We start from the raw sequence: 19,715 nt of genomic DNA, 5'->3' as shown, positions 1-19,715 counted from the left end.
TGAATCCTCCTGATCACTTGGTCACTTTAAAATTTCAAGTTAGTGACCGAGTTTGTGTAATGGCAAAAAGTTTTATTTTAGATTAGATGAAGCAAGACCATAGTTTTTACAAAATAATTGAAATAAATTATTGGCAGATATTTTCAATGGAAAAAATGGATACAAAAGTCTTCTTGTACAATACAGATACTCAAATATATGAGGAAAATTAACTTGAAAAGGGATGGTTAAGGGGTTGCTAAAATGGCCTAGGATGGCATTATATCTGGTTTTCATGAGCTTTAGGAATTGAATTATTTTTAATCACAATAATAAAATGAAGGTACTCACATACTCAAGGCATGTGTCAATGTATGGATTTCATTTGTTAACTACCCTCTATTTACTTTTATTTTCAAAAATTTCTTGATTGGAAATTTTGCATAAAATAATTTGCATCATAACCATGATGAAAATAATAAGCATTTGATACTATATTTTGAAAATGTATTATTATTTCAAATGTTAATTAACAATTTGAACCTCTTTATTATTTCAAAATATTTATACGAAAAGGAAGCTGTTAAAAACATTTTTTCTAATTTTGGCTATTTTACCAATAAAAAACTTGAATTTGTTTGATTACAGAATTAAAAAAAAATTTTCCCCAGTTTTCAAGAATTTAAGGATCACAGGCCATCCTGTTTTTTACAAATGCCATCTAAATGGCTGACTACTAACCTGGCAAGGAATAATGCCTACCTGCTTTTGAAGAAACCCCTTGATTTACTAAAAATAAACCACCAAGGAGTGGTTGGGGGAATGATATTTAAGTTTATAGACCATTACTAAATAATACAGCCCTGTGATACCTCTTTTTTACACCAGTGATATAACTTATAACACTACTACCCTTCAAGATTTTTTAAGAAACACATTTATAACCCATTGATATCACTGGAAAAATTAAACTTTGTCAGATGTGCTGAGGTGCAAGCTCTTTATTTTACATAATTACAAAGAAACTGTGCATTATTTACAAGTGGCATGTACTCACTCCCTCTATGTGGAAAACTAAATAATGAGTGGTGAGATTACAGCATTTCAAGGGACAGAATCACTAAAAAAAAATGATACATTACTGATAGAGTATGTGCTTTACATGAATAGTGCAATTTCATTAAATGAACTACCAAGCAGTGAAAGAACTAAGAGAGGCAGCTCAAGGTGCAGTTCATGACATTGTACACAATCTGTGTGCCTGGAGACCTAACTAGTTTCGGCAAATAAAGAAGACTTAAACATCAGTCACCTGTTTGTATAATTTATGAACAAGACCACATTTGTTGCTGTTATTCAACATTCAGAAAACTGCTATGGTAGCCATTACCTAGATAATAAGGGAAACTACTATGGAAAGGCTACCTTCTATCAGTTGCCACCTTAAATGGCTACCTAAGAATTGACAGATTTTTTTCACCTCAAACACATTGTACGAGATTGCATGCCAACCGCAGATTGCATCACTAAAGTATTTTTAAAAAACCTCATTGATTACAGTGGATTACCATTGAGAGCTGAATTCCACAGTGTAAATCTTAAATCCATATGGACATAACCGTGATAAATCACTTGCGAGGGTACATTTAATAATGTTGATAGCATTCTACTCGTATGCCTGAGGGATATTCCCAATCTTTTCCCGGAGATTTTGAAAGAATTCCTAATTTTTGGTATGGATTACAGCTTTTTACCATAGGGATGAATTCACAATATTTACTTGTATTGCATGCAAAATCAAAAATTATATTTTTTTAAATGTCAGCTAAAGAAATGGGTCATTTATATCAGAAAAGTGGTATACTTTTCTTCTCTTTCTCTACAAATTGACTCAAGTACAGAAAATTTTTGCATAACTTTTGTCCCACAACTTACAATTTCAAACTTTTTGCCAATAAAGAAACAATTTTACATCAAAATTATGATAAAATATTTCTCCCATCAATTCCAAGCAGTTAACAACGCCGAAGCTGCTTGATGAGAGGTTACTACTTTTGGTTGCCAATATTTTAAATATTTAGCTACATAGTTTGTTGAGTAAATCATGAGAATAACTGATTTCTGTTTGGTTGCCACTGAAAAAACTGAATACTTCCCACTTAAGATAGATTTGTCACAAATAATCCATTGACACTAACTACAAAATTCAAACATTTCCTTCTAAATAATCAATGGGCTGATTGAAAAATTACAAAATATACCCAACAATGCCTGTTAAGATTGATGTGATTATAAATTTACTATCCATTTTGGAATAATTGCTTTTATGTTAAGCGACCATAATTATGGCATTACTGAAATTTATGTCACAAATGCTCAATAACAATGCCTCTTAACTTTTTAGGAATCTGAATTAATTCTGAATTAGTTATCTTCATGCCATAAAATACAATCTTTGATTTTTTTAATAGGATGAACATTTTTTTAGTATAGCATGCAGGAGTCCTTTGATTGTTACATAGAGTAAACCTGTTTGTCATTAAATTTTCCCTTAATTCGAATATCATATAATAATTCATGGGTACTATGAAAATCCTGGCCAAACACAAGGGATTGGCAAAAAACGGGCATTTCATGGTTTTCAGTACCGATTTATCAAAATATACCTTAGTAAAGGTGAAAGTTATGAACAGGTTCTGTGAATCATAAACATATAGTTTCCTTTGAAATTTTCCCTAAGACATTGCCTTGCACTGTGTGTTATCATAGTACAAAGTTACACGTATTAATTAAACACACAACTTTTCTTTCCTAGGTCAACTGCCACAATGAAATAATCAGATATGTTACAAATGGATGTAGCATGTCAACTTGGAATCACTAACCTATTACAGATTTTGTTCATGTTTTTGGTTTAATGCCATTAATGCCCCCCTCATGCTGAGAAGAACAGAGTTACCTTTCTACTTAGGTGAAGGCATTTTATTCTATCCCTAATACGTTCTTGTTTTATAAAGGTTATAAACCCCTAAGGCAAATGCCATTCCGCCATGTGAAGTCATTTACAAAAAAACAGCACATAATTAACCCTCCCTATTATGACTGATCAACATTTTAGAGCTAAATTAATGTCAATACTGAATTTTTTTTTAAAGGATATACCAACCAGCATAATATAGCACTAATGAGGAACTTAACTTTTTATGAACTAATTATTTTCCCAAATTTTCCAATATATCCATTTGTTTGAATTATTTATGTATTCCAGAAGTTGCCTTTTAATGTTTTCCAATACACCCATTTCTTTGATTGTTTATTATCTATCAGTTTCCTAGTTTTTCATGCAAAACTTGTATATTTACAAATTCACTGCAATTATTGCACATTTGCAGCTGCCATAATTCACAGAAACAACCATCGACCATTATGCCAATTTCTAGCAGAGGGGTAATAACCCAATCTGGCTGGTTGGGGATTAATTTTCATAATTATTATTATTAGGTAATCTAACGGTTAAGGTAGGTTTTTGGATGGACACAGCTACTAAATAAATTTTTCATAATTATTAACTAAATATTCGCAGCATCAAGTGTTTCATTCTAAATATTGTGACAAAAGGTTTTTTTTTAATTTGACAACAAATGTTTAATGACAAATAATTACAATACAAACTGACTGGACAAATTCAACCAGAATTTTAATTGAGATAGTAAAAAACATTGATTTTACTGGAGAAATAAGTGACTGTAAGATTTATTTTCCCTTGAATTTTGCAATTATGAGGTTTCATTGAATTAAGTACACCAATCAGTTAAAAGAAAGTCTCTGAGTACTGAGCAGTTTTTTACCTTACAGATCATAGTTGTAACAGAAAAGAAATCAAATCTTGACAGAAGATGAGAGACAATCCTGAGAAAAGGTTAATGAAGCTTTGAAAAGAAACTTTTGAATAAGGTACGGAGTCAATAAAAAACACCAGAAGAGGTCCAGAATTTTGAGCAAGACAAATGCACAAAGCAGAAAATCAAGTAGAGATAAAACCTACTGAGAATGTGAATGACTGAATAGGGGTCAAAACTATTAGCTCATACATAATACAATTATGTACGATAATGAACCAGCATGGATGGGGAAATTATAAATCTGAAGCCGGGGACAAAGAGAAACTGCAGAGGCTTACAGAATTTACTCACAGTTACACCATACCTCCAATCACTAATTTCATTTTATATTTCTCACCATTAAAACTGCATCAATGAGACCTAACTTTGCCAGTGCAATCTGTATTGACCTTGGGCTAATTTGCCTAGTAGGAAATATGCTGGCTTTGAAACGGAAAAGTTTTTGAACAACATCCCACCATAGATGCAGGTGTTGTGTAAAAGCTATCAGTTAGGGTTTTTGAAACCCTGTTGAAAATCATGGACCTATTTTAGCAGATCACCCTTTGCAGGCACAAAGATCACTGATGTCTAAAAGAAATAATTAAAGGGAATAGGAAATACTTGATCTTCAAATGAGATTGATACAGTACTTCTGCCATTGGTTACAAATTATTGCAGACCATCTGTCATGCAGAGATACAGCTTATTCCCATACAAGATAAGGTTTCCGTGTTGCATAAGGACTATGCCCAAATACGACATCAAAAGCCAAGTTTCCGACACCCATGCACCAACAGGCATAAATATGAATTTTATCACATGCAACGTACACACCTTGGGTTATCCAAACCTGAGCGAAGCCAATCATCTCTCACTGGAGGTGGCACGGGAGTGCTTACAGTTGCCATGGAAACATCACCAATGATGCGCAACGATTCCTTGCAAGCATGATACATACGAAGCATCTCTTCTCTCTTCAAAGCTTCTTCTGGTGATTCCTCCATCATGCTAGCCTGTACAAATCAAACATTTTTGAAAAATGTGAAAGGGTTGATCGACACTTTTAAAACAAATTGTAAAACCAAAACAGAGAAAAATCATTTTCTTTTTTCTCATTTTGCATTGTTTTGAAAAAATTTAAGTATCATTAATATTGCTCAATGAGAAGAGAGACAAAAACTAATTACCAATAAGCAGCATATATGCAATAAAACCCATTAACCTCTGCTGATAATTAAGGTTGGTTTAATAGACAAGGGTAGGATCCCATGCTGTACTAAGACTAATGGAATGTGAAATTCACAGGGTAGGGGTTCCTGTTTATGGTGTCTGTGACTTCCCAGCAAGACCTGATACCCAGGACATAAAGATTAAATAGCCTTTAGAGATTAGCTAGGAGTGTTAAGAGGTGACCTTGATACTTGAACCTACTCTGAAGTTGAACACTCAACACTATAGGATAGAGCTTCTGACATATGACATTAATTCCAATTCCAAGAGCCACCTCCTCTGACTAAAATATGTTCAAATTCCAGGACTGCCTATATTAATTGCTTTATTTGATAAATAAGTATGTCAAAGCCTTATTAAAAAGTATTATTACCTAATCAATGAAATGAGTGTTTTAATTAAAAAGATTGCTTATTATTAAACTCAAGTTTTGAGGGACTATTCTGGTTTATGAGAATGACTATCTCCTTTAATGTTCAAATTCAATTAGTGAAATTATAAATAAATATTAATTTCAAATATCTGTCCTATATGATATTATATTTTACTTAATTTTCATTTGTATATCAGGGGGTTAAAAAATATTTTTATTGTTAGCACTAGAATATGAAATGTATGCATGAATGTGGTGCTTCAGCCATAATTAATTACATAACTTTAAATTTCTTTCAAAAGCGAAACTATTCAAAGGAAAGAAAACACTCTTAGCTCATTATTCGGAAGTGACTATGTTTTTCCTTGTGTAAAATGTTCTTTTAAAGAGTAAGGAAAGAATCAAAACTATCCAGGTGTTAGAAAAAAATCTCTTCTTAGAAAAAATCCCACAATCAGGAATAATACATAATGAAATCTAGGAGCCACAACAGTTAATGAATATGGAGTATAGGTACTTTATCTAAAGATCAGGTCAATTCTACATATTGTATTCAATACTGCATTATCCAATTTGATATTTTTTGACAAGCATGGCCATGTAAAAAATGTATCACGAGTATTTAGTAAAAACAGGGAAAATGAATACATATCTATGGGTTTGAATTGGTGAACTGTGGATTTTCATCTAAAGATATGGTCTTACCATCATGGATAAGGAAGTTAAATTCCAAAGACTTATTTAAATGAGTTCATATCAAGATGTGATTCTGGCATTCAGAGCATCCTAATTAAAAAAATGACTAAACAGTTGTAAAGTGATGCATAGCATACGTTTTGATTTCTGATAATGCACAGCTCTTTCCATCTGTAGTCCTTCTGACAAGGGAATGTTTGTGTTATCATTTGCTCCTTGACACGAGAGGACAATTATCAAGCTAAGAACCAAAGCCATAATAGAGCTATTTTATTCCACTCAGTGCCTTCAGGAATGAACACTAGGAGAACCTTAATAAAAAGAATCACTGCCATTATGGTCTCTGAATTCATTTGAAAGAATTTTGATAGGAGCCTTAAAAGGGCTTTGAGAGGAGATTGGGCATGATCTGAAGTTTCAATTGTTTACTCTTCCACTGCATGATTACACATAACTTCTTCCCCTGCCTCAAGAGGCTGCCATTTCTGTCGTTGCCATCTACCCTTCCTCTGAGAGCCAGGCTTCATTGGCAGGCTTGACTCCAATATTGTCCACACTATCCATTTGACAGTGAGAAAAAGTCAGGAAGGATTCAAAATGGATAAAATTTTTTCATTTAACCAAATTACATAATTGAGGTTTATCCTCATCTCCTTCAGGAAGGAACCTTACATTCAGTTGGTTGATCTATTGGCATTATGCACCTGAGAAATAAATAACAACTTGTAATGAGACTAGCAATTCAAAGTTGTTCAATGCTACCTCATTTTGTATTATATATGATATTATCCAATGCTAACTATTGACCGAGCCAAAATAAACTGTGCTTTGGGAACAGTGGAGCATTTTTGCAAGAAATTAGTGCCAGAATTATGCCCTAATAATTTATATGGGTAACTTTTCAATGCACACACAGGATACAATGATTTGTGGTCATTTTGGAAGTCAACTATTTTTCCCCGTCATGGGATCAAATCAGTGCACCCTATTTATTCCTATTTCAAATCAATTAATAAATAGGCCTACAATCCAATAAACAACGAATTCTAATGATGAGGCAATGCATGCTAAGATATCTACGTATGGTGAGTACAGAGGCATAAAATTATTTTAAGTGTTCTATACTTTAAAAGTCATTATCATGGACTGACTGTATCTAGGATTTTTAGGAAAGAAAAAATAACAGTTCAAACATGATTCAAACTTACCTGATCTCCTGAGGCATAGAGATGAGCCAGAAGCTCTCCATTTATGAAATCCTTGGCGTTATTGATGATGAGGTGCATTATGGTTTTGGGTACCAAGTCCCTGGTTGTTTTGGTCACAATCTTCATGTATGAATCAACAAGATTTCTTATTGTCTCCACCTGCCTCTCCAGTTGAGGATCCATTGATGAACTTCCTTCAGAGGATCCCTGAACATAATACCCCAGCAAACAACACAAAGGGAATTGGGTGCACCAGGAGAGTCAAGAATGAAGTATCAAGGGGCATGTATGAAACAATTTTGTTTAGCAATGAAAGGACAGTTGTTTATTTTCATACCAACATGGCATGTTTGAGGATGGTGATAAATTAAAAAAATAATTTTGAGGACGCAGTACAAAATAATGTTGATATATTTAAATGATAACATTTTGTTTATTGCATTCCAAAAAAATTCAGCAGTATCGCAAAAAATTAACAATGTGAGCATCAAGTAACAAGGAAATTAAGGAAATGTGCAAGATTTGGAGTTTATTCAAATTTTAAATGAAAAATAAATTTAAAAAAGTTATTTTAGAATAAAAAACAAAAATATAAAATTAAAGATGGACAGCCACAATCAAGGATTTTCCATAAAGAAAATATTGAAAAGGATTTGAAAAAAGTTTGTGTTTAAGGATTCAATGCAGAGGGGAGCCAATAGTGGGGAAGGTATCATACAAAGCCAATCCCAACCATAAGTGGACCACGACAGTAGAAATTGAAACAATGGTGATGCCAAGTGATGGTAATCCAAGCAGTTGAGAAGTACAGTTGTGCCAGGATTCCACAAGCAATGCAGCAAAACAACCCACGGAAAAAGGAAAAATTACATGGCAAATTAGACTCCGATTGAAACCATTTTTTTTTCAAATGATACTGGTCCAAACTTATAAATACTGAGAGGCTTGCTTGGATTAACTTAATTTAACTTCAATTTCAAATCCTGAGAATTGAGTTTAATATGTATGATTCAACACTAATGATTTAATCAATGCTCAAATTTAAATCTTAGGTATTTGCATATGCAGTTAATATGGCTCCAATTGTGCTTGAGCATCTTCAGCATTACTAAATGGCTGAAAAAGATTAAAATCATGAAAAAAATTCATTCAAAATGGCAAAAATGAAATAATTTATCAGTTTTAATTTCAGTGAACACACATCCATGTTCATAATTATGTATTTTAATTTGCCAGTTAATGCCACACCAATGCAGATAATTAAACCTCCCGACAGCAATCTATGGATAATTTACTTTAGAGGCAATGCCCAACTTAGTTTTATATTAAGATGGCCACTAAACTGAAGGCAATTGAAAAATTGTTTCCACAGGTATTTCAGATTTTCAATTGAACATTTTCTCGGTTTTATTCATTAAAAAAATGAATCAATACAAAACCTACTGTTGCAATCATTACTAAAAATAAAATTAATATTATGCCTCAAATATCATTAGTAAAACAGTATTACAAGGCTACAGACTAAAAATTCCACATTTCAAATGACAGCATTTGTGCTTTGCAGTAACACACCAAACCAGATGCATAATAAAGACTCAATATTCTATAAACATGTAAAGTGTGTACAAATGTAAGGAGCTCACAATCTAGAGAAGAGACTACTTACATGCAAAAAGTTAAAAACCTTTCTAATAAGAACTAGAATAGCAATCACACACACCAACACTAACGGCACTCATATAATGGCATTAAATGATGATGATAGTAAACATGAGCATCACCAAAGTACTGTTGGAGTACATCCATGACACAAGCTATGGTCATACAGGACTTAGCTACAGCAGGCTATCACATTTTGATAACATGAGCCTATTCTCAAAATAAATTATTCTGAAGGATGCATACATACATCTTACACCTTACTATAGTTTCCCAACATCATACCATAGTTTCAAGCCAATGAGATCATTAACTTGTAACTCCTTCATTGTGAGATCTAATGAAAATAATATTTATATTTAAATGGGGCAGCATTTTCACTATTAATCAAAGTAAGCTTTTGAGTTTGCAGTAAGAGTTTTATCAGCAGGGGCAATTGGTGATAGTGACACTGCTAGGTTTGGACATCTTTGGGGTTGTCCAATTGACTATTGATTTGAAATAATCCCTTATTCAAGCAGCATTAAATAAGTTATTCTGCAGGGGAACTCTGATCAGAAAAAACTGTATCACAGTAGTATAGATATTATTATCATAAGATGATAAAATGACAACATACAGCTCGAAAGACAGTATTTGAAAACAGAACATTATGGAAATATTTGTAAGATATTAGGTTGTGCTAAATTACATTTTCCTATACTTTAAGGAAATAAACACAGCAGATGGAATAATATTTTATTTGATCAAAGTGTTTTCCATTGTAAGTCATTCCCTGTATTCGAAAATCATGGGACTTTGAAAGTTACCCAATGGATGCTTTTTGGAGCAGAAAAGTAGGAATGCTATTAGATTGGAAATCTAATTTTTTCATTCTTGAAATAAAATAATGATTTCAATTCTTACATTAGCCAAGTTTTTTATCATATCTAGATGGAAGGAGAGCCAGTAAATTTTTCTGAGCAGAACTTTCCAGAAGTGCAGTCATATGCAGTTTATGACTAAAGCTTTCCTACAAAAGAATCTAAAGCACATATCTCCTTTCATAATTTATTACAGTGGAATTTGGTTACTATGTTTTTATGGAGGTCATACAAAAATGAAGTCCTAAGAAAGATAATGTACTAACCACAATAATTATAAGACAATTTAACAGCTCAAAGAATTTAATTTAAAACAAAGTCATAGTCATAATGAAAATGACTATAAATGTAATTTATTGCATTTTCCCAAACTAACTGACTTCTTAAGCATTAACTTATCAATATTTATGTCTAATTACAAAAATAAAAAATGAATGAATGAAAACATTTTTTTATATTTCCTTGAGTAAGGAGAGCAAAATAACATCAATTCCTCTTGCTTTACAAATCAAAAGAGATTATTGTGGAGAAGCTGTCATTACATCTATCTTGAGTCTCATATTGAGAATACAAAGATAATCCCAATTATACAGTGAAGTGATACAAAAGCACAAAAGGTAAACAGTGGACAAACCAAGGGAGGAGACAGCTGTCCCAGAGTTATCTTAAGCATTGCTGTACCTTGCACACTTCCAACTGAAAGGGGGACTAACATTCTCCCATAAAATAGCCCTTCTAAAGCTATTTTCACACAAATTATGCTAAGTTTAAAATTCTTTTTCTGTGGGTCCAAGGTACTCCGGCCTTTAATCCTGCTTTAGTTTTTCAAAATGTTTAATATAAGAAGATAAAATATATTGTCAACTATCACTGGTCAGCCATCATGTCCACCTACTTGCACAATATCCAGATTATATGCCATTTACATGGTTTGGAAAATGGGAAGATTGCAATAAAATTTATAATAGCTATTGAAAGTCACTTCCCCACTAATCTCAGTAGAAATCTAATCTGCACCTGTTTACATCTCTCAATAAATATTGTAATTGCATGTGAATGAATTTTTTGTGGCCTAGAGACTATAGAAATCATTAAATTAACTTAGTTTTGCACTTTCAGTTGATTTTAGCATATCTTTAAGGATCAAGAGAAGGATTTGAGGATTCTTTTCAAGAGAAGAATTTGAGTACTTAATGCATGCACTAGCCAGGAAAGTAATAGGATTTATAGCTACAAGAAAATATTTTCTTCTGAATTTCAATGGGATATTATCAGGACCTCAAAAAATTGTCTAATGACAGAAAAATGCACGAAGGAGGAATGCGATAACAAAATTCCACTGCAATAACAATAAAATGATATCTGAACATTGTCCTTCAAGTTGACAATTTATAAAGTTGGGAATATGAATTAACTTTTCCCTGAAATTAAGACATCTACCCAAATAAAATCGTTTAATGAAGTGCCTGAATTGGCAATATTGAAACAAATGACTTAAACTCTCCAGAGCATGATAATTCTTCAAAACAGTATTTTTGGTTTAGTTTGTTGAATTTTTATCTATTTAATGCCATACCTTGTTTTACAAGTGAAAAAAAGCTCAAATTAAGGATTAATGAATAATGTGCTTAAATAATTTCATCATTAAAAAATCATTCAAGTAATGGCAATTTTTCCAAGGCATCCTTGCTGATACTCATGTTTTATGTGCAATTTTCATTGGAAACCACTTGTGTAATGGAGCACAAACAGTCAATAAATGTACAAACCTCAGAGGACTTCGGAGGGAGAGCATGAAGGAAAGAGTAGCAACAAAGCAAATGATTAGTGTCCTCCTCTATTACGCTCGAGAATTAAAAAGAGAAATTTAACATGAACTTGCTGCAGCTTTGGGGATCTGGAGAGAAAATTATTAGAAAATTGAAGAAATACTAACATATAATGAGATATACTGAGGGATAAATTATAGGCTGCTTGGTAAAACATAAAATTATGCTTTCCAAGAAAATCATGTGAGCTGTGTTGATACTGTATAGAAGCCACCCAATGAACTGTTAAATTATAAACAGGAGAGCAATATCATTGTTTTTGTAAGATGACCAATGCATAGATATAAATTTAAATCCTGTGTATTCCAGGTGAAACAAAAAAATGACTATGTACCTAGTAGGAATTTCATTTCAACCATTAAATGAGAAGTAGCTTCATGATGACGACAATGCCATTTTCAAGTAAATGTTTTAATTTTAGTCTCAGCCGAGCATCTAAAAGCTGCTAAATGTAATAAAAATGGGAATATTTGAAACAATATAATGATGATTGACTAAATCAGGAATATGTGGTTAAATGGAGTTCTTTATAACAACCTTAAAAATAAAGAAAATTTTAGAAGGTCAACATGAAAATGTGATTTAATGGCGATGAAAAATGAAACTAACACTACTTTAGATATTTCAGCCACAAGAATTTATGCTGGAAAAAAATGATTACTCAGGGAAAGAGTAAAATAATCCAATGAATTACAAAATTGCTTCTCAACATTCCTCAAGCACCTAGGAGTCATAATAAGTCTTCAACTTCAAATCCATAACATTTGAAATCTATAGCACATCTAGTAAACACCAAAAGAATGGTTGTGCCATGTTTAGAAAGAAGAGCCATCTTGGATATGCCTTGAAAATTTTCTACTCCATGATGGGGTGATCCATCATGTATTCCTCCAGCATTACCTTGCCTAGGTAAGATCAAGCTATGAAGGCAAATTTCATCAGAAGAACAGCATGGAACGTAGTTCAACTCATGGCATTATAAGTAACCATATTTTAAGACCTTGGTGAAAACCTTGCGCATCAGAAGTAATTTACTATTCCTGTTCTTACTGAACTGCAAAATGCATGGAAGCTGCAACCCAAATTGAAAAGAATGCTCAAAAAAAGTTATTAATAGCACTACAAAAATTTTGTTGAAAAACTGCATAAAAGTTTTCAGTCAGAATGAACATATCTCGATCCTGTACACCTATGGATTCTCATAAGACCAAATCACCTTTAGAACAATTCACCATTTAAGAATTAGGTTTAGCATGCATCATAAACACAATGCAACCAAATCATCCATATGCTCAATGGGGCTGTTTCAGAAGCCAAGATGTAAATTAATATAAGGAAGCTCCCAGATTGGGTGTAAGAAGTAATAAAATAGAGGAAAGAAAAAATTCTTCGGATATCTTCTAGCTAATTTAATAAATGCTCAAAAATCATTCATATGAAATGAACTAGCAGCAGATAGGCATCTGCAAATTAGTCATTGGTGAGAATTTTGAAGATATTTCTGTTCACTGGTGTATTTCAATTAATTTTGGAACTAAAAGACAAAAAACAATTATCCACAGTGCCTACATGTTCCTCTTAGCTGAAATATAAGGCCACATAAGTGAGGAAAGACAGTTCATAACCATGAGAGCAAAAATAAGAATGTGTACATGCTGAATTGACAAACTATATACTGTGAACCGTTTGTAAAAATTAGGTGCAGACAATTGGGACTAACTTATTTGTTTGTATCAAGGCCATCTCCTACCATTGTACTAGGTTTCATATAACTTTATGTTAAATGATACCATGTATCTTCCATTAAGAGAGATTTGAATTTTTAAGAATTATAAGAATTGCAATTAACTAAAAAGGGAAAACCTCATTTAAAAAATTAACAATATCACAAATCTCTTTTTTAGAATTAGACAATTTTATTGAAAAATGAAGAGGAAACAGCCTAGGTAAAGGCAGAAAAAGATAACTCATGGCCGGTAAACTATTTAATTCTCTAATAAAGGAATTTGAACAATTGAAATTTTCTCATAAGGGTTTAATCATGTGCTTGCTTAAAGTTTCAATACAGAAGAGTAGGCTAAGAGCAAGTGGAAACAGGCAAGAAGGGAGACACCTCAAGGCTGGTAATGCAGGCAAAATAAATTTTAAATGACTGCCAAGCCACACACAATGATTATGTACTATATATGAAAGAAATCCATTAGAAAACACACCATCACTCGACAGAATATTTAAAGAAAATAAATTTAAGATTCAAATTGTACCCCAAGCATCACTTGTTGTCTAGTTCCACAGATACAGCAATTTTAATCCCACCAGCCAACAAAATGCATTAATACATCAGACAAGAAATCTTCACAGGTACCAAAAAGGATGATAAAGAGTTACTGCTTTTACGAGACCTTGAAGAGCCTCGTGTATGGGAAAACAGTCATATAGGACATGTAACAAGAAGCAAAATAAACGAGCCATATACAAAACACAAGAGTGAGACACACAAAAATGACAAAAACGAGCTCAAAGTAACACTGTCGGTGCTTTGCTTAACTCCAGAGAAGCAGGAGGTTCACAAGGAATAAGAGAGGAGCACCTGATTAAGAAGAGGGGAAACTCACCATTTGGTCGTAGATTTGGGATTAAGGGGCCAAAAAGACTTGGAGAACTTACCCTGGTTTCCTATGTTTGGGATTAGGGAGGAATGAGAAAACGGAACGGGTAAAGGAAGAAAGAAAACAAAAATGAAAAAAAACTGAATGCTTCCATTTCGAGTACAGTGTGCTAAGCAACCTAATGGCACTTTTATATTTGAAAACATAAAAATACCTAAACCAAGTGCCTCAATTTACAATTTTTAAATCATTGAATTTTATCTTTAGTTTCATATAATTCAACAGTAACCGCTTCCAGCAACATCAAAGCTACATCATCACAATATTTTATCTAGAGTTAAGAATATGAACCAATTATCATAAGTAATAAATACAGAAGATGACAATTAAATAATCACTGCTTCAATTTTTTCTGAAGTTCCACTCGAATGACTTAATGTCTATCACTGCAACTACAGGTATGTCTCAAAAGGAACTCTCAATATGAAATACACTTAAGGAATCACTTGAATGATAAAACATTAAATTAAATAAGCAAATGCTTCATGGTTGATGACTTTCAACAATAGCAGAATGAGCTGATTATAGGACAAAAAGAAAAAAAAGGAAAGTCATATTCAAGGACATTAATTATGACATCCACATTTAATGTAAGTGTGGCCTCAATGTCCTGTGCAGTCAACGATATACCATGGACTCAAAACAGCAAAATAATTTCCATTACTGCTGCTAGACAACCATGTTTTCAGCATTTTTACACAACTTCTTGCTTTGAGTAGGAATTTACTTATCAATAGAAACATACAAACCTCGTCTCCATTTGCTTGATCAGTGGACTTTTCAGGGTACACTCCGGCTCTTAAGAATGATGCTTTCCATGAATCAACTTCATCTTGAGTTTCGCAGCTCAATTCCAGTTGCTTATAATCCTATTGCATTGAAATAATATACTTAATATTAGAAATTAACACAATTGTCAAAGATTTTTCAAATGTTTCAATGCAACAGTGGGTTTTAGCATTCAAAATAAGTAGCTTTTGTGGAACTTATCTAGAAGTAGCATTCCAAAGAAAAACTCTGAGATATTTTATTTAACATTTCATTAAAATAAGAATATACTGCAAAGTCAGCAAGGTACACAATTGAACAATGTACGTCAAAACTAGGGATGCGTGGCACTTTGTTATTATTGATTTGGAAGCAAACCAGTCAAAATTCTATAAATATATTCTAATATTAAAAAAACTCCATACCTTATACACATTTCTGCCTTCTGGATTGAAAAGGGCAAAAGTATGTCGGCGAGACATAAAACCTTGCTCCAAATCTCTGAGCTTTAGGCCATCCAAAGGCAGCATGTACTTCTTTTCTCTTTCCTGCATTTATCACAAAAGCCACATAAATGTCATTAAAACAGACCTGGTATAGTCATCATTAATATACCTACATGACGAATATTCAAACCAAAGATATATTTGAATTTTGAGCTTAGGCTCATCCACTTTAAGTTCTACTGTGTGAGAGGCATACTTTCACATTACGGACTACGAACTATTTCCTTTCCCTGAACTTAATGTGGTTTCCCAGGAAGAACTTGTGCGCAGAAAATCACAAAACTAGGCTTTAGATGTCCAAAGACGTCACCAGGATTTGGATTCAGGATCCTCTGATTCCTTAGGTCAATCAGCTGTGCAAGTATGTTCTACTGACTGGGTTTTCACATCAACAATTGGCAAGTATATTCAAATATTTATCACTGGTAATGGGGATATTGCTATTATGAACAAATTCCAGGACTAGAGGTACCACATAAACCATTGTTGATAAAGCCTTGGTTTGTAGTTTTATTTCTGCCTAACATTTGACAGTTTTCATCATAGCATTTATACATTGTGTATTTCTTTTCTACATTCCAAGGATAATTAATTTTTTTAACTTCACTAAAGTAGCTGCAAGTGGTTAGGATTGCTTTCAACCCGTAGCGTTCAACTCTTGTCCAGCATTCACATTCCATGACTCCTTGAAATGTCATATATAGAAGCATTGATTAATCAATGTGTTATTATTAAGCAGAATGGGCAGAATATCCCAAATTCCACAAAGCAGATGACTGAGTCCCTCTCCCACAATCCAACCCTATTCCCTCCACTACCATCAAAATTTTGGTGGCTATTGATATGCAATTAGAGAAGAATTGAGTCTGATACTTTGCAGAATTCCATTTTGATATACAAGGAAGAATCAAAATAGCTTTGCATTTCCACAGGATGGATTAGTCCAGATGATGCCACAGTACACCAAAAGAATTTACAGGAAAAAAATCTATGTGAAATGCAAAGTTTTTCTAATTCTTCCTTGCGCATTGATGGGTAAATAATTAGAATAATATTCTAGGTCATCTCCTAGAGGGGTTTACCACATTTAAATGAAAATAATACATTTTCCCTATGTAAATTCTATTTATTACTGCTAAAAATTCAACTAATGATAACATAAATGACAACATATTAAAAGATAAACCACAAGTTGTACATGGGTAGTTCAATCAAGGCTTAGAAAATCCATGAGATGGAACAAGTAATATCATGAAAGTTTTCCTTTTAGTGAGCCTCATCCCTCACTAGAGTGCAGTTTAAATTTCAACTATATCCATCACGTGTTTTCATTTTCATAATTGACTGAAACAACAAACGTCTTGTTTATTAAAAAAAATTAGGCCGCAGGCATATCACAAGGTTGTGTTTTCAATATTTCAGTAAAAATTTAATGCGAAAAAACTCTTGGGAAGATGGTTGCTGCCTTGGTTCTCAGTGAAGAACAAATGCAATCATGTGGTCGATTTGGAGGCTGGTTTGGTACTCCTCCATTGCAATCCTAATGAGTTTTTGCATTGATACTAAACTACGGATGAAACATGGATTCACTCCAGGGATGAAGGAACAGTCAAAACAGTGGGTTTTAAAGGCTATCTGGCTTCGAAGAAGGCTAAGACGGTGAAACAGACCCACAAGGTGATGGCTACAGTTTTCTGGGATGCTCATGGAAGTATTTATATTGAATACTTGCAAAAAGGACAAATGATAAATGGGGAGTACTATTCTTTGTTATTACATGTGTTGAGCCAATAAATCAAGAAAAAAATACTCATTTGTCAAAGAAAAGCACTCTCTTCCCTTAAGACAATGCATGAGTGCACACAAGCACAGTTATGACAACATCCCCTGCATTCACCAGATTTGGTTCTAGTGACTTTTTTCAAAATCTGAACTTGCTAAAATGGTATGGTGGAAAAGGATTTACCATGAACGAATAAGTAATGGCCAACATAGATGACTATTTTGAGGAACTTCGGAAATCCTTTTTGGATGAATAATAAAAGCTGGAGAAATGCTGGTAAAGAGCGTCAAGCTACAAGGAACACATGTGAAATAATAAAAAAAATCTACACAAAATAATTGTTTTTTTCTATTATTTCTTAAGAACTTATCAAACGACCCATGTACACGCAAACTACAGAATTTTCTAACCACTACAGCATAAAATACAGGGTCGCACCCAAAAGTGGTAGGACTGATTTTCTCTGGCGCAAACGGAGCGGTGGAGGGGGGTCTGCCTGGCAGGGTAAGGTGGAGGGGGCTCTTAGCAACAGACCGACACCAACCTCAGTCGCCTGCAGGCTGTCGTTGAGTGAGGACATCGTTTTTATTGAAGCAAGTTTTTTGTCCGCGTCGAAAAACAAAATGAATCTGAATTTAGAGCAACGTTATTCCGTGAGGTTTTGTGCGAAACTCGGGAAGACGGCAACTGAGACCCTCGATATGATCAAACAGGCTTATGGGGACACTGCCTTAAGCCGTTCCACAGTATTTGAGTGGCAGAAGTTGTTGAGGGTAGGGAGCTTGTTGAAGACTACCATCGCTCCGGACGGCCGTCGACGGCAAGAACCAACACGAATGTGGACAGAGTGAGGACACTGCTGAACACAGACCGACGCTTAACCAGTGAAGAAATTGCAGACCAGTTGGGTCTGTCTGCATCCAAAGTCCAACGCATTATTTCACAGGATTTGGCCATGCGCAAGGTGTGCGCCAAGATGGCGCCAAAAATGCTGCCATGGCGCGCTCGTCGTCAGACAGCTCCTGGCCAAATACGGCGTTGCCACGATGCCGCACCCGCCCTATTCTCCCGATCTGGCACCACCAGACTTCTTCTTCTTCCCCCGGATGAAAAGACAGCTCAAGGGACGATGTTTTGACTCGATAAAGGCCGCTCAAGAGGCTTTGGCGAAGGTCATCAACGGCATCCCCAAAGAAAATTTCCAGCGGGCGTACGGGGAATGGGAGCAACGTTATACTAAGTGTGTAGCAGCTCAAGGAGCATACTTTGAAGATTATTAAGTCGATGTAAGTATATCGTCAATAAAATTCTTGTAAAAAATCATTCCTACCACTTTTGGGTGCGACCCTGTATATCAAATTCCATAATATATGATTCAAATAAAGAGAAAATGAAATAAATAATTTGTTCCAGAATTATTTGTACTAAAAACCTAGGATATCATTTGATTACATTACACTAATTAACACGATACGTGGTAATACTTGTACATAAGTGGTTCCAGTGCTATCAGAGTCCAAAATATGTGATTCGAGAACTAAGTTATTCTTAAACATTTATAGATAAATTGTTATCTAATTTTACCTTAAAAATATATGACTTACCTCATCATCCTTGAACCATGAGATACTCTCAGATGTGAGGACAAACCAATAATCTCTTGAACCTCCTTTCATTATACCCAAGTTGTGTATACACATGAAACCTTTCCTTATGACTTGGTTACCCAACTTTCTCCCAGCTTTATTGGAATTTTCAGAAGACTGCTGTGCACTTGAAGGCAAAAGAGAACTGGATGACAGTTTTTGATAGTAAGTTCATAATTCTCCCTGGATAATAGTGACTATCAATGGCATGGGTGGGCAATTGAATCTTCATACTATGTGTAATAAAGAATCCTCTCTTAGGATATGAAAGCAGTTATACTATCACTACCAATCACAAATTCAATGAGAATGAAGTTTCTTTTTTTCCATTCTTAACTATATAAGATGATCAATTGAATAGAAAAAGAAGTTTAAAGAAATAAAATTACCTAACAAATAAAAAATAAAAACATTAATATATATGCACACAAACATACATACGATGATGTGTATATAATTTAGGGCAATAATTACAACATGAGAAAAGTAAAAGATTGATATGAAATTAGAAAATAAGAAGACTGACCATTTACTTTCTTTAAAAAAAAATGTTATTCTACAACCAATGAAAAATAAATTATGCAAATGAAGGAACTATACACGTTAATATTTTAATGCTCAA

The 19,715-nt window shown here is 33.7% G+C and overlaps 1 protein-coding gene across 6 annotated transcripts in view; it reads right to left on the bottom strand.

Annotated features, from left to right (window-relative positions):
- Positions 1-19,715, bottom strand: part of shi (dynamin-1 shibire) — a 59,346-nt gene that overhangs the window by 22,546 nt on the left and 17,085 nt on the right. For 5 of the 6 annotated variants that reach the window (XM_071586251.1, XM_071586255.1, XM_071586250.1 and 2 more), the window contains 5 exons: positions 19,052-19,238; positions 15,584-15,706; positions 15,140-15,259; positions 7,371-7,577; positions 4,698-4,876 (listed from right to left, as the gene is read on the bottom strand). In XM_071586251.1, coding sequence (XP_071442352.1) covers positions 4,698-4,876; positions 7,371-7,577; positions 15,140-15,259; positions 15,584-15,706; positions 19,052-19,238 — 816 coding nt within the window. The remainder of the gene's footprint in view (positions 1-4,697; positions 4,877-7,370; positions 7,578-15,139; positions 15,260-15,583; positions 15,707-19,051; positions 19,239-19,715) is intronic. The other variant, XM_071586253.1, reaches the window with a different exon arrangement.

Source organism: Hetaerina americana, unplaced genomic scaffold (genome assembly GCF_022747635.1).
Source record: "Hetaerina americana unplaced genomic scaffold, ioHetAmer1.1.p SCAF_1, whole genome shotgun sequence".
Taxonomy (NCBI): Eukaryota; Metazoa; Arthropoda; class Insecta; order Odonata; family Calopterygidae; genus Hetaerina; species Hetaerina americana.
Note: the sequence above shows the minus strand (reverse complement) of the source record. Positions and strands in the feature narration are given on the sequence as shown.